At 41.2% G+C, this 15,515-nt stretch overlaps 1 protein-coding gene across 3 annotated transcripts in view; it reads right to left on the bottom strand.

Moving 5' to 3' along the window:
• The window catches only part of FAT3 (FAT atypical cadherin 3), a 679,936-nt gene that overhangs the window by 15,031 nt on the left and 649,390 nt on the right, over positions 1-15,515 (bottom strand). For all 3 annotated transcript variants that reach the window (XM_032167143.2, XM_032761586.2, XM_058446444.1), the window contains exons 22-23: positions 14,048-14,516; positions 442-595 (exon numbers count right to left, since the gene is read on the bottom strand). In XM_032167143.2, coding sequence (XP_032023034.1) covers positions 442-595; positions 14,048-14,516 — 623 coding nt within the window. The remainder of the gene's footprint in view (positions 1-441; positions 596-14,047; positions 14,517-15,515) is intronic.

Here is a 15,515-nt window from a genome sequence, read left to right as displayed (position 1 = left end):
TTTCCTAGTGAAAGAAAGGTTTGCAAAGGGAAGGTAAGTTTCAGTTTCTCAGAATGATAAAAAAAACAACAGGCAGTAGAGTCCAGTTAATGGATTCTGCGGAAATGGGTAGTTTGTCTGCCTCTGAATTATAATAGAAATATTAGGTGGCCTAGATGACTTTCTTTTCTCCCTAGTTACAGACTACATAGTAATCATACACAATTTTGAAGATATAGGGAAACATAAAGTAGAAAATATGAATTACTTATGACCCTACTACCCAGAGATAATTCCTATTAACATTTTAGTCACCTGTAAGCACTCCTTATATGTATCGTGCAGATGTTAACCCTTTGCCTGTACTATTAGTGGTAAATATTTTATCCTCATTAGTTGCTTACTGGTTTGTTGTAGCAATAAAGACAATGTAGAGAAAGACACTTATATAATCTCACTTACGTGACTCCAGTGAGCCCAGTTTTACAATTGCAGATGAAAGTGTTTCCTATTGGATCACAGGATCCTCCATTCCGGCAGGGGTTTGGGAAGCAGGCTGTAATCTCAGATTCACAGTTTCTGCCCGTAAACTGTGAGAGACAGGTACACTGATAGCCTGGGGAAACAGAGGACCTCATGAGCCACAGATGCCACTGCTAGGGCTGAGTGCTTGGACTCAGCTATAACATGTCCTCCCAATTCTTTGTTGAACCGTACCATAGGAAGGGCCCAAATTCCAAAGGTGGTTAGCAAATTGATTGCTTGAAACATCTCGCCACAAAAATGCCAAGTTACAGTTTGGATTTCCTGCTAGCCCACAAAAATTCACCTAATTAGCCACATACATGAATGCTAGTGAGAACTGTAAGACCCACCCAAGGGACAGATTTCAAGAGCAGAACCCAAGATGGGGAGGAAGATGTTTTCTCCCAGACACTATTACTGCACAAGGCAGATGCTTCCAGACAGGAGTGGTTTACTATTGATACCATGCTATCTCTTTTCCTGAGTCACTGTCCTATCTCCTGTGCCCCTTCTCCTTAGCCAAGTACTGAAATCCCACCCAGAGAGGGAATGAGGGGAGAGCAGGTAAAAGGATATCTGTCAACTCAAATGAACCCCAGATTGGCAAAGGCACAAGGAAATGGAAGGAATTCCAGCCTTTGCCCAGCCCCCCTGGTCTGATCCTGATTTTTGCATTTTTTTCAATTTCTCCCCTCATAAGCCCATCATGCAGAAATTGGTAGTAATATAATATCCTCACTACAGAGAATATGAAATATCAGATGTGGAAAGAGGCATTATCAACCTCTTGAGATGCATTATCTCTTGAGATGGAAGGGATGAATAACTAGTAAGGGTGTTCTGTCTTCCCTCCTTTAAAAAAAAACAGTAAGATTTGTTTTTTTAAATTACAGATATACATGCACATAGTAAAGAGGAAGACAGTTCTACAAGTTTCATTTTGTCCATTAGCAGTCTTCCCTCCCATTTACACTTCCTCCGAAGTAACCTGGGTATCCCTTTTGGTATTTCAATATTTCCTTCCATAGTATTTGACTATTTTTGTGATTATTTTACTGTTAGGCATTTTCTATTAGCTTTCCACTATGCTTTTTTTATTTCAAACCTTCAGCCTCACCACATAGGAACATCTCTTGTGATGCCCCTATCTCACAATATATTATAGTATTGTAATTTTGGTTAAGTCAATGCAGTGTTTGCATTATGACGATAATGAAACGTTATTTGCAGCTAAGCCATGTAGTAAGCTCGACTGTATTTTTATATTCACGGATAACTGGTTTTCCCTGGAGTTAAAAAATGTCCAGTGTTTTTGCTTGCTTATTTCTGAATATTGATTGTTAATTTAACTAGAACTCTTTATCAACCTGGTCTCTCTGAGTTTAGTTGCCTCTGCTTCCCTGTATTTTCATCCCCTGAATTAGTCTCTCCTGAGGCCCTCTGACTGGCTTCACCCTGAATGTTGTCCTCTGGCCCTGCTTTCCTGCTGTCCTATATTGGATCTGGTGATTCCTGTATCACCTGCCTGCCTATTTCTTGGTTTACTCTCTCATTTCACTAGAACATATTCCACAGTTACTTCCTCCAAAAGGGTTTATAGCAAGGAAATCTTGTGAGACTTTGCATAGCTGAACATGTCTTTACTTCACCCTGACACCTCTTTGACAGTTAGGTTGTGTAAAATATTATCAGCAATCCCTCCATGTAGCTTTTGAGAAATCCAAAGTCATTTTGGCTCTTGGAGTTTGTATGTAACTTGTTTTTTTTCCCCCTCTCTTTAACATCTTAGAGGATCTTTTTGCCTCCAATTTTCTGAGATTTTGCAGTGATGTACTTTATATGGGTTTATTTTCAGCCAATACTGGATACTCAGTGGGCTCTTGCAATCTGGAAATTTTTGTGTTTTCACTTTGGGAAAATTTCTTTTATTATTTCTTTGGTAATTTATTTTCCTTTGTTTTCTCTATTCTGTTTTTATGGAACTTCTATTTTTTGGATCTCAGATCTCCTGGACCTTCCTCAAACTTTATTTTTTCTCTCTTATATTACATCTCTGTAAGGTTTCGCTTTACTTTTTGTGACAGTTTCTTATCTCCTTCACTTTTATTGAGATTTCATTGATTTGTCATTTTCCAAGAACTTTTTTTGTGTATTGAGTTTTTTTTTTTTTTTTTTTAACACGTAACATCCTGCTCCTGTGTTGTGGTTATGGTATCTTCTCTTATCTGTCTGAGGATATTAATAATACTTTTATGAAGTTTTCTCCCTGCAGTTTTTTCCAAGTTGCTTTTCTCTGTTTCTTTGTTTTGGTCTCTGTGATATTTAACTTTATGTGTCAACTTGGGTAGCCTATTGGTAGCCAGATGTTGGGTCAAACACTAGTCTAGATGTTGCAGTGAAGGTATTTGGATATTTGTGGATGTTATCAATTTATTTATTTCTATTTTTAGCTGTCAGTCTCACTTGGGTATGATAAAATGCATAATCGGTTACCTTTAAATGAAACATATTACTGTCCATAACTTGGGTGGGCCTCATTATTGAGTTCAAGGACTTACAAAGAAAGAATCCTGCCTCAAGACTGTAACATAGAAAAAATTTTACCCGAATTTCCAGCTTGCTGGCTTACTCTGCAGATTTTGAATTGAAGACTGCAAAATCAACTCTTACATGAATTTTCAACCAGCCAGCCTGCTCAATCATAAGCCAATTCTTTGAAATCAGTCTCTCTCCACATATATGTATGTGCACATGCTCATGTATATACACAAATGGTCTCTGCCTTATGATTGTTCAACTTATGATTTTTTGACTTTATGAAGGTGTGAAAGCAATATATATTCAGTAGAATGTGTTTCAGTTAGGCTAGGCTAAGCTATAATGTTTGGTAGGTTAGGTGTATTAGATGCATTTTTTACTTAAGGTATTTCCAACTTATGATGAGTTTATTGAGATGTAACCCCATCACAAGTTGAGGAGTAGCTGCATATATCTCCTATTGGTTCTGCTTCTCTGAAGAACTCTAATACATTTTCTATCTTCCAAATGAGATGATTTCTTTACTTGCAACCATTGCTTATTAGTTCACATTGAAGAGTATAGCAATAGAAAACTAGAAATCTGATGAGAAGCTCTGAGCGCATTGATGGGGCTCAGCAACTGTAAAAGTGAGTCAGTAGCTTTGGCATGGTCAGTTTCCCTAGTAACAGATCATCATCTGTTCAGAGGGAAGGTAAAGTCCTGGTTTCTAATACTGGGAGGTTGGGTGGTGGCAGAGGAGGGGTGGTTGTGAGTCTCAGCATCCAATAAGCACATCATATTTACTTTAACCCCTGTACAGCACAGTGTCCGGCATGCTCCAGTCCTGAGACCCTGCATTTCAACATCACCTGCGGGCTTTGCCACAGCATTGGGGGAGCGATTGCCTGGTTGTGCAGAGGGAAGGTGGGAATCCAGATTGAATCCTGCCTGCCTCTAAACCATTTTGAGCAATTCTTATTTTAAGCTCTTTTCCCCATCTCTCCCCCTTCAGAAGTGACTGGTGCCTCCAGTTCCTGAGTTTTTGGGGATTCAGTCCCCTGAGTTTTTGGGAATTCGGTCCCTTCTACCAGCTGGAATTCAGGTCTCTAAGAGCTTCTTTTCTCTCTGTCTTCCTTACCACCTCTCTGCCTTCCGCCTCCAAACTTGTGTTGGTGTTGTCTACTTCCCCATTCTCCTCACTTCTATGGGCTTATGACTCATTTAAAAATAACTTTACTTTCATAGTAGTGGGGTTGTAACAGCAAGCTGCCACCCTTACCCTGAAGTGGCCAAAAAGGCTTTCCCCGTATCTAAGACCTTTTGTAAATACTGCAAGGAACTATTCTCACTCTTACTTGAAGGGCTCTTGGGTTTCTCCTCTTCCAAATTTGTCAGTGACTGATGTTGGGATTATAAAGCTTGACCTCTACAGATACAAGATAGTTAAAAATGAATAGTTTGAAATGAACATATGCTCTCATGTTTTGCTGAATCCCCATTACAGATAACTCCCATGTACAGAAGGAAGAATGATTGTGTGTGTGTGTTCATAGGTTCACAGAGAAAAAATCTTATCTTCAAGAGGCAGGTGTAGGAGCCGAGAGAGAAATCTATATATTTCCAAGTGGAGGAGACTATGGAGCCCCAGCCTTCCTGGCACCAAGAAACACAGAGGGAAAGAGACTGAGGCTCAGAGAGCGACACATACATATTAGAAAAAGAATGCCCTTAAACGCAAAGCCAAGGAAAGGCCAAGGAGCTCCTAAGGAAAGGCCATTGTTGATGCCAGCTATGTCTACAGAAGGCCAGCCTGAGGTTTCTGGGTAGAGGCAGAAGTCTGAGGTATGCTTGCTTGAAGTTATGTTGACTTGGAGTTATTTGTTTCATTTTGGGAAATTGCTCACCTTAATAGAATTGAAAATTGCTGAAGGCAGCTGGTATTGGGAAAAATGCTTCTTTGTGTCACCTAGCTAGATGTTGGCTTCATGGCATGTCTTTAGACAAAGAGTAACTTGTGAGGAGGAATTAGATTCCTTTTTAGAATATAATCTTAGAAAACCACAGTACAGGACTCTGAAAAGCACATCAATGATGGGGAGGGAAGTCAGGAATGGGGGGAGTCCAAGGCAAGGTAGGTAAACTCGGGGAAAACTCCCTCTCCAGCTCCTCTTTGGCAAGCCTCTAACAGTTTCTTAAATAAAACTGTATCAGAAGCACCTGGGGGCAGGGGAGGGTCAAGGAGGGGCTGTCCAGATCTAAGGGACATTTAAATCACTATCATGGAAACTGGATTCTAACTCAGGTCATGGGACTGATTTTTGATCTGATGGCAGAGAAGCAATTTGATGTCTCTGTGCCTTGGAAAATCAGAATTTAAAATAAGACACTACCTCTAGAGCACTATTTTACTTACACACAGTTCCTTCTGAATTTTGTCATTTTCATCATCTTTTGTGGAGTATCTAGCACTACTTGATGCAGCAGCTAGCTTGGCTGATTAACATATCCACATCTACTGAGTGCCTAAGTCATAGATGGTGGTGTGGCTGGTGCCAACTCATACAGGGTCCCAAGAGGTAACTGTTAAATATTCAGGAATTTGGCAGGTCAGTTGTTAAAGCACAGGTAGCCTACATCAGCCATGTTGGAAGTACTTACACCGCAGTCATCAGCAAATGCTACAAATCAGGGCTTTTATTTTTAGAGAACTGGTTTACCAGCACACCCCTGGAATAGGGACTATGGCAAGCACTGGGGAAACAAAGACAGAAAAACTCCATTTAGAAGCACGCTATAGAAGAGGCAACTGAGGTACAGAGAAGCTGATTGCTTTGTCATGGTCATGAAGTTGGTGTGGATTTGAACCCAGGCAGTCTGGCTCCTGAGTCCTGAACTGTATTTCTAACAACCACACTTCATTACCCATTCTGTTTATCAGAAAGAGCACCAAACTGTCTAGGATCTTACGATTGCAAACCCTTGGGGCATAGGAGGCAGAGCCCTTTGGAAGAAGTCTTGCTTTTAGAACTTTAAATTTGGAGGAGTTTTATGTTAACACAATGAGAGGGAAAAGCAATTGGAATTTTTAAAAAGTGGTCAGATTTTTTTTTTAATGAAAGAAGAGTGATATCTGTTGTTCAGCCTCTGTGAAAAGGCTTGTTTATGAAAATTAACCTGTTCTCACAAAATATTATTTATAATCTCATTATCCTGGTATGATCCCTATTATTAATACTTTTAAAAATATCAATAATGATTATTATCATTCATTAGTAGCCATAATGATACTAAGTAATCTAATGCTTTAGTGTTTTTAAATCGCTTTCACTCTATGAAGGATTACAGTGATCCTATGAAGGAAAAAGAAGAGGCCTCATTAACATCTTAACTCCTGGGGCTGCTGGAGAGGTTAAGCTGTTTGTTCAAGAACATATACTAGGCCGGGTGTGGTGGCTCATGCCTGTAATGCCAGCATTTTAGGAGGCCAAGGTGGGTGGATCACCTGAGGTCAGGAGTTTGAGACCAACCTGACCAATATGGTGAAACCCCATCTCTACTAAAAATACAAAATTAGGCGGGTATGGTGGTGCATGCCTATTATCCCAGCTACTTGGGAGGCCGAGGCAGGAGAATCACTTGAACCCAGGAGGTGGAGGTTGTGGTGAGCCGAGATCACGCCATTGCACTTCAGCCTAGGCAACAAGAGCGAATCTCCGTCTCAACATACATTAGTAAGAGATTGAGTTTAAATTGACTCCAGGCTTTCTGATTCTCAAATCTTTCTATAAGACTGTATTAGAACTTGTCACTGAGCCCGAGCTCATTAGTTTCTAGGGATAAGAAAGAAGAGCTTGTTGTTACTTCCCATCAGTCTCTGGGAAGCAGATAAGATACAGTGAGATGGACAATTTTAGACACCCCTTCTGGGAATCCAATCATCATTAAATAATAAAGATAATAGAATAAAAAGTTTCTACTCTTCCCAAGCATTACCATATGTTGCTATAAAACACAAATAAAGTGAACAAAATTCTAAGAGATATCTAGGCATTTTTTGATCACAAATAATATTTAACACTTTTGTAAATGTGAAAGAAAAATATCAATGGTTAATCTCAATGTATTCTTAAAATGTTGATTTTTTTTCTTGTTCAGAGGGGAGAATATCAAATAAGGAAATAATTAGCAAGAACAATAGCTTATGTGATATGAAAAATTCTAAGAACTTTCTGTGTATTCTGTCTCATTTAATTCTTACAACAACCCTATGCCATAAGTATTGTTATTATAGTTATTTTACAAATGAGAAAACTGAAGCATCAATAAGATGGGTTTCACAAGGTTACACAGTCAGTGAGTGGCAGATGCACTTTATGCCAATTCTCAGATTTTAGAAAGGAAATGGTCCTGCTAGTGTGGAGATACATGTACTGAAAAGTCGTAGCTTCTTTCCCCTCAAATCCTGGCAAAATGAGAAGTGTATTTTTAAGCCTTGCCTCAAAGCTGTGTTTCTGTTTACAATCCTTCTGGTTATAGCAGATGCAGATGGCTTTGAAATCTGCACCCAGACCAACTTAAAATGAATCCTCCTTTCCTTGCTCAAAGAAGAGCGTTGCAAAACCTATTAAATGGAAATGGTATAAGCAATTATAGCATTAATTTGGGCTGTGTAGGCAAATAATCAACATAATTCCTGTCTTACTCCTTTGACTTAGTAGTCATTTTCCAACCTGATTCATCCAGGTTATGGCTTGAACTTTCTACCCTGCTTGCCAGTGTAGGTAAACATCATTCTGATCAGGTTTGGCTGCCTTGATAAGGAAATATCTGCCTGCTGCACAAAGGTGGAAATAATGACAAATGTGTAACTAGCACCTGGGATCTGAAGTCAGCATCAGCCACTCTGCTTGCTGAATTACAGACTTCATTTAGCAACTCCAAGAACTTACATGGCTCAGGGAAGTGGCTGTGATGTGGTGGTGAGGCACTGGGTACAAGTTTAGGTTCTGGCTGTTACCCACTACCTGGGTGTGACCATGGCCTGACCTCTAGGAACTTCCTTATTTTATTTCATAAATGAGACTCACAAATACTCACTTCATCGGGAACAATAAGGTTTCTGGATTCATAAACCACAATGCAGCGCACAACATTAGATGCTTTATTGTTGTAATTATTGTAATTACTATAGATCTTGAAATCAGCTTCCTCTCTATATTGCTCGTAAACCAAACAACTGGAAATCATGGGAGTTTTTTTATTCTGATGTTTAGCCTGAAGACCGGGAAACATCCAAACTTCTAGTACATGTGAGCCTCAATTAGTATGAGAAAACTGGTGGATAGGTTATCATGTGAGATGCTAATTATGAGTGAGGATGAGCTCTGTTGCCATTGAAGTTACTTTGCCATTTCAACTTTTAGTCACTCTGATTTTTCTCTTTCACCAAACAGGGTACATTCAAAACCTTTAGACCTTGTAAAATAAAAAAAATTTGAAGGTGAGACTTTTTCCCTAGGAAAGCTGGCTCACATTTTATATATTGTATATTGGGCCAAGCCTCTAATATTTTCTTTGAAGATCTGGAAACATTTAATGTGTTAACATTAGCCACACAGTAAATTCTCACCTTGTAGTATGTATCTGCACATAACCTACTTTAGGGTTTGAGCTTTTCTATTAGTGTCTATAATTATTAATGCTGTTACCATGAGGTTTTTTCCAAGGTACCAAAAATATAAGAGTAAGTCAGTATTTGGAAGACAGTCACCCAGAAAAAATTTTTTCCATAAGCTGAAAAGCTCAGCCAAATTATGTCCACAGCATATTTACTGGGAGTTTGACATCTCCCTTCTCGAAGCTCAGCGAGCCAGTGGGTGGAGCAGGTAGGGGAACCCTGTTCAATTCCGTTAAACCAGCTGTGAGGAGAGAGAGGCCACATCAGTGGCATCCATTGGTCACAGAGAAAGCAATGGGACCCAGAATTCAACACAGAGCTCAGCACCAAGCAGGTACTTAATTAAAGTTTGATGGACTAAATTTATCTCGATTCTTACAAGTTAGGAACACAAAGTATTCAGCAAAACATGATCCAAAGTGGCCCCAAAGTGCTGCTGAAAACAGTTTTATGCAAACTATTTGCAACATCCAAGAACTTGTTGTTTCATGCAACTTGACAGGCAGAATACTCACAATTGCCTAGAGGGAGTGGCAGACACTATTACTCTTATCTTTGAAGGGGAGCTCAGAGTTACCAAAATCTCCTGACTGGGGTACAAAGCTCCACTTTTACACTAATTTTTTTTTTAAGTGCAGGCTGTACATCAGACTCTCAATTCCTGAATGTCCTATGTCTGTTTACCTTTCCTGGAATCCACTGACTTGCATTTCTTCAAATACAGTTTTCAGGATTCCCAAATGTCAGTTGGTTCTTAAACAATGGGTGTGCATAGAAACTCCTTGGAGGCTTGTTAAAAATAGAGATGCCTGAATTCCACTCTTGCCAATTCAGATTCTGCATGTTTGTTTGTTTCCCCTTAACTTCCAACTGATAAATTTTCTTAGTAGGAACGTTCAGAAATGTGCAAATATGATTCAGTGACCTAGCAGAAAGTTCCTGATGTGGATAGCAAATACTGAAGGCAAGTAAATGGCAATCAAACGGGTCTTCTATAACAAGGTGTCATTTTAACAAGGTCCTTAGGTGAAGCTGATGCATCTCAGAGTTTGAGAACCACTATATACAATATAAGAAAAAAAGAGTCAAAAGTTTCCCCAGGATTCAGGGCAGTTCAGAGACAGGGAGATAAATCACTATATCACCTAGGGATCTTGTTAAAATACAGATTCCAATTCAGTGGATTTGGGGTGGGATCTGAGATGCTGCCTTTCCAACATTCCCAGTAATGCCAATGCTCTTGGTCCCTGGAACAGTTTGAGTAGCAAGGGTTAAGGGTACAGGCTGGTGGGGAAGGGGTCCACAAACCTGGATCAAATCCCACCTTTCCCACTTTTTAAATATTTTTTGGTTTTCTTTTTAATCATTGCATTTTCAAGGAAAAAATATAAACCAGTACCACTACATACCGTTTTGGGAAACTAATTTTTGTTTTTTGTTTAGAGAAAAGGTCTTGTTCTGTCATTCAGGCTGAAGTGCAGTGGTATGGTCATAGCTCACTATAACCTTGAACTCCTGGCCTCCCAAATCTCTGGGATTACAGGTGTGAGCCACTGTACCCAGCCAGTGTGCTTTCACCACTTTACTAGCTGTGTGATACTAGGCTACCGACTTAGCCTCTCTGGCCTATTTCTTTATCTGTAAAATGAGGGTGGGTAGGTGGGAGAGAAGAATAGTATTGACCTCAGAGTACTGTGGTGAGAATTAAATGTCCCAGGGCATAAGCACTTTCAAGGTAAGCACTTATCACAGTACCAAGCACATAGTAAGAGTCTAACAAGCGGTAGCTCTTACCATTAAGAATTTCCCCAAGTTTCCATTTCAGGAGTTAGGCTTCTGTTTTCATGCCATGCTGCCTGAATGACTATTTATGGCATGGTGACTTGCCTGGCTTCAAATGTGTTTTCCATTAATGGGCTTGAGCTAAGCATGATAAGGCATGGAGGACCGAGTACTCCTTATTCAGACTGTGGGTGTTGACATATTATATTCAGACATTGGGCTGATCCCTGCCCACTGCATCTGGAAATGCAGGGATCACAATGGGACCTAGTCATAGCTTCTCCACAGTGGTTGCTATTTCCAGTTCATGTTTATGAAATACATATAATTTTAAGGCTTTACCGAGAGAGAGCCTTCTCTCTGTGGTTGGTTTATAGAGTCATATTTATATTCTCATTACAAGTCAGTGTTCTGTAATCTGACTCCCCTGAGGTTCCTATGGCCTGCTCCTGGGACAGCAAGAGTTATAATGCTGATCAAACCTGCTGACTGTGTCATTCCAAGCTAGTAGTTGTGGCTTCCCTGACTTTCACGCCAAGGGTTTGATTGGGCTTAGAGGTGGTTGGGGCAGAATCCTGTATCCCTGAAAGAAAAGTGCTTCTTATTGTGTGTTGCCTGCTTTAACAATTCTGAATGTACTAAGATAGCCTCAGTTTGAGAGTGGAGTCTGCTGCCAGGAGAACCAATGACCAATACTCCAGAATTCTTCAGTGGTCAAGGGGATGCTTATGCTAAAATATGTGTCCTGAAATTTTAGAGCAACACATAGCACAGGGTCCAAACAACAGAAAATGTTCAAACAATTAAGTTTTGTTATCAGTCTCATGTGCAAAGAGTCTCATTTCAAGCTCCTCCTTCTACTCTCTCTAGCCCAAATTTCCCCTTTGAACACTTCACTCAGCCTAGTCTTTGATCTGGGGGCACAACACTGTCTCTTCCTGTGATTAGACTTCCCTGGCAGCCAGAGGGAATTCTTGAAGGCATAAATATTCTTTCATTAAAGACTCAGTCTTATTGTTCTTTTTAAACGATCACTCACAGCTCAGAGGATTTTTCTTTTAAGTAACCTTATAATTAGCTGCATAGTTTCATAGATATGAAGTAAAGGCCAAATTTTGATTCTTTCTTTTCTTCCCTTTTTTCTCTCACCTGTTTGGCACTAATTTAAGGAATTTGCAGATAGGATACAGGCTCTAGCAAAACTTCCTCTATTGATATACTATTGATATAGATAATAGGGGCAAGAAAATGGGTTCTCTTTCTGCTTTTCTTAGAAGCCAAGGCTTCATCCCTATAGCCAGGAAGAGGTAAATACCTCCTCACACATCAGAAGAGGAATCTCGTGCCCTTGGCTCCCCAGGAAAGCAACAGAAGTCCTGGATTTCTTGGATCTCCTGGTGAGTGGCAAGGAGTTTGCTAGCTTTGGGCCGAGCACTGCTGTGCATGAGAGTCCCAAATTCCCCCACCTAGGACATGTCCGGGTGTCTACTGAGATAAGAACCCATTGGCTAGGCTTGGGAGTAGCCTTGGTGCGGGATGCTCCTGCAGGGCTCCCTCAACAGAACAGAGAACAGAGGTAGTAGGCCTGTGAGAAGGGAACTGTGTAGATGAAGGTGAGGAAAGATACTATCTTCATTTTAGGAAAACATAAGTCCCCCAAGACAAAAGAGAAACTTGAACTGAAAAGAGGCTATTTCTCCTTGGAAGAAAGAATACCTGTTGTAGAATCCGGATCCAATGCCCAATCACAGAAGGAAGAAGGGAACAGGAAGACAAAGAGGTAGATGGGAGAGTGTGCTCTATAGGCAAGGCTGGGGCCCTAGGGAGGGCAAGACAAGTTCTCTAGGTCATATGAAAAGTATATGGCAAGTGGGTCATCAGTGCTGAAATATGGTTAAATGAAGAGATTTAAAAATAGAGAAAAGTGCTATTCCCCATGTGGGTCATAGCCATTTAATTAACATACTTCCACTGAATACTTAGCTAAAGGATTTCATGACATTTTTTAAAAAATTAAAATGCACACTGCAAAGCAAGATTCCCTAGTCTCTTTCCCTCATACAGTGATTATTATTATTATTTTAAAGATAATCCATTGTGGAAGCCCATAGCCCTGCCAGCAAAAACAACGTCCTGCCATCGTTAAAAGTATGTTACAATTTGTGGCTATGTACCCAGCATTTGACATGGAGTGGTGTTCTATTTCAACCCAATTTAATTACATGCTCCTTTTATATATTGTGGATGGCTCACACTAGCAGAATTGTTTTGCCTGGTGAAAAACTGGCCACGACTTGTCATAATGGGCTGGTTTATAGAACCACTGAAGTATAGTTACTGCCCATCATTTGGGAATTATGGCACCATAACAACCCTTTATTTACATATACTGCTGAGACAGTAAAAACAGCAAATAGATTTCTTAAATTGAGACGACAGAAATTTCCCCCCTGGGTACTTGGCCCTCATTGTGGTAGTAACATATGCAAGTCTAAACAACTTTGGTGTATTTCGACAGTGCATCATTTCATGGACAGTTTATAACATTCTAATAATAAAATGGATTCTAAATTTGGAGTTGGATTTCACGAACATTAGATGGTAATGTGCACAGCAGAATCTCCAAGTGATTTGTGAGGAAGATTTAAATTTGCTAATGACACGACTGCTGAGTGACTCTGCAAAGGGGCTGAAGTGGAATCAGTGGTTGGGCTGTTGCGAGGTGGCAAGCCTTCAACCGGGAGCATGTCTGACCTAGTTTACATTAACACAGACACTCCATCTTGGTAAAGTCAGGGATTCTTTCATCTCTAGACTCCCAGGACTTAAATAATCTTGGCTTTTCCCTCAAACAAAAGAAACTCTCTATAAATCTTTTTCTTTTTTTTATGCCTACTCTCCCTTTTCTTCTTCATGATGTACTTTGTGGGAAAAAATATTAAAGATCATGACTTCATTGCCTGCTTATTTGTCCTGAGATTTTATGTAAATTTCCTTCTCCTTATTCTTGACTTTCTACTCCTTTGTAAAGCTGTAACTAGACTTATTTTTAATATACACATTGCAAAATTATGTTCCAAGATCTCCTATTCCTGGGGGACAGCTTCTAGTAAGCTTTAGCTTCTAGTAAGGTTGTATGTCTACCTCTGGTCAGCAATTACATGTGCGTGGGCATCATAACTCAGAGTGCTACTATCATTCTGCAGTGACATGCAGGTAGCTCATGAGGGCCTATTTAAAAGGGGGTTCTATTCGCCCAACCTCCTCTGGCTTGAAAGACCAGGGGTTGGACAGGGGAGTGGGCAGAGTTAAGGGCCTCTCTGGGATCCTGTGCCACTGCACTGCACCTATGGGAAGCTGCAAACGATTGGCAAAACTGGACACTCCTGTAATTATCAAAAGCTGAGACTTCCCTAAAGCAGATTAAGAAGGTTGGCGAGCATCTTGGGTGTGAATATTCCTCTCTAGTAGAGTCCCTGCGTTGGGAGGGCAGGGATCCCCCTGCAGTTCATTCACGCTCCCCTCAAACCCCCAGGCCAGTGCCCACTGCGTAGCCACACTCACCCCCGGACGGCAGGCCAGTGCAGCTGCCCCCGTGCTGGCACGGGCTGCGCTCGCACGCGTCGGGATAGAGCACGCAGCCCAGCTTCAGCTCCGTCAGGCCCACCACCTCCGCGAAGCTGCTGCGCTTGTTCTGCAGCGGCAGCTCGTTGTTATTCAGTATCACCGAGTCCAGGCAGCCCTGGAAGCCGCTGAGCACCTGCGTGACCCGCGTGTCAGTCAGGCTGCGGATGTTATCCGCTTGCACCAGGGCGCCGAAGTAGATGCTACTCTCAGTGCTCAGCGTCTGGAAGTAGAGGGGCGCCCGGCGCCGCTCCACGTAGCTGTCATCCAGGGACAGGCTCGTGAAATTGCGGTTGAGCTCCAGGAAGACCGAGTGCCAGCTCCCGTCGTTGACAGCACGGCCCGAGATGCCCAAGATTCCAGGGCCGCTGCCGCAGTCCAGCTGGAACCACAGCTTGCCATCCACAATCTGCGTGGGGAAGGAACAGTGCAGCACTTTTCAACATGCAACTGGGAATATGTTCCCTACACCCTGCTCCTGGCCGGCCCGGGGCTTCACAAGAAGGCTGGAATGTGGACATGACTTTTGCTCTACTCATAAATCTGTTGTGGTTTGATTTTTAACCACTGTGCCTCCCCCTACCTGCCATGAAAATGCATGCCTTATATTTCACAAATCTTGTGATTAGTAATGTGGGCACACCTTCATATATGCACAATTATATTTAAGAATGTTTCTACTCCTTGGGTCTTTACCTTTTAAAATTCCCAGCAATATCTGGTTTAGGGGTCTGTTTATTCTCTGCACCCTTCTTAGTCATTACCACCACAGGAATGATTTCGGGGAACTCATTAGCATTTATTGAACATCTACTATATGCTAAGCAGTGTACTAAGTGCCAAGGAGATCATCTGAGTGAATAGAGTTATCATCTGTGCCCTAATGTGGCTGACAGTCTAGTAGGGTAGATGGCCTAATCAAATAATCACACAAATACATATATGTTCCTTGAATACATTTATATGAGTGCTCCACAGGGAAAAGAAAGAGGCCTGGTAGAAATGAAAAATTTCCTAGTTCTCAGCTTTGTATACATTAAAGATTTAAAAGCTGCTCTACATTAAACACTAGCATATTCTTAAAATAGTCCGTTAGGATGATGCTCATGGTTTAGGTAAAAGTTATCTTCCAAGGTGCTCAGGGCTTGGCCATTTGCTTAGAATATCTGGATCGCTTGTGACACCTGGCCCTCATGAATGCTCCCAGCCATGGTTTGGGGTGCGAAAACAGAGACCAGCCTGCTGCTGTGAGTGCACTGGTGTAGCAAGGGCATCACTGCGCCCAGGAGGCTAATCCCAGGAGACATCACACACAGGAAGAAAGCATGTGCTATGGAGGATCCTTGCTGGGATTGGCCCTCCATGGAGCCCCAGGCTCAACTGCTGCAAAGGAAACAGGTCTTTGAAT

Source organism: Hylobates moloch, unplaced genomic scaffold (genome assembly GCF_009828535.3).
Source record: "Hylobates moloch isolate HMO894 unplaced genomic scaffold, HMol_V3 SCAFFOLD_11, whole genome shotgun sequence".
NCBI classification, from domain to species: Eukaryota; Metazoa; Chordata; class Mammalia; order Primates; family Hylobatidae; genus Hylobates; species Hylobates moloch.
The sequence above is the reverse complement of the archived record's forward strand: the minus strand, read 5'-3'. Positions and strand labels throughout refer to the sequence as shown.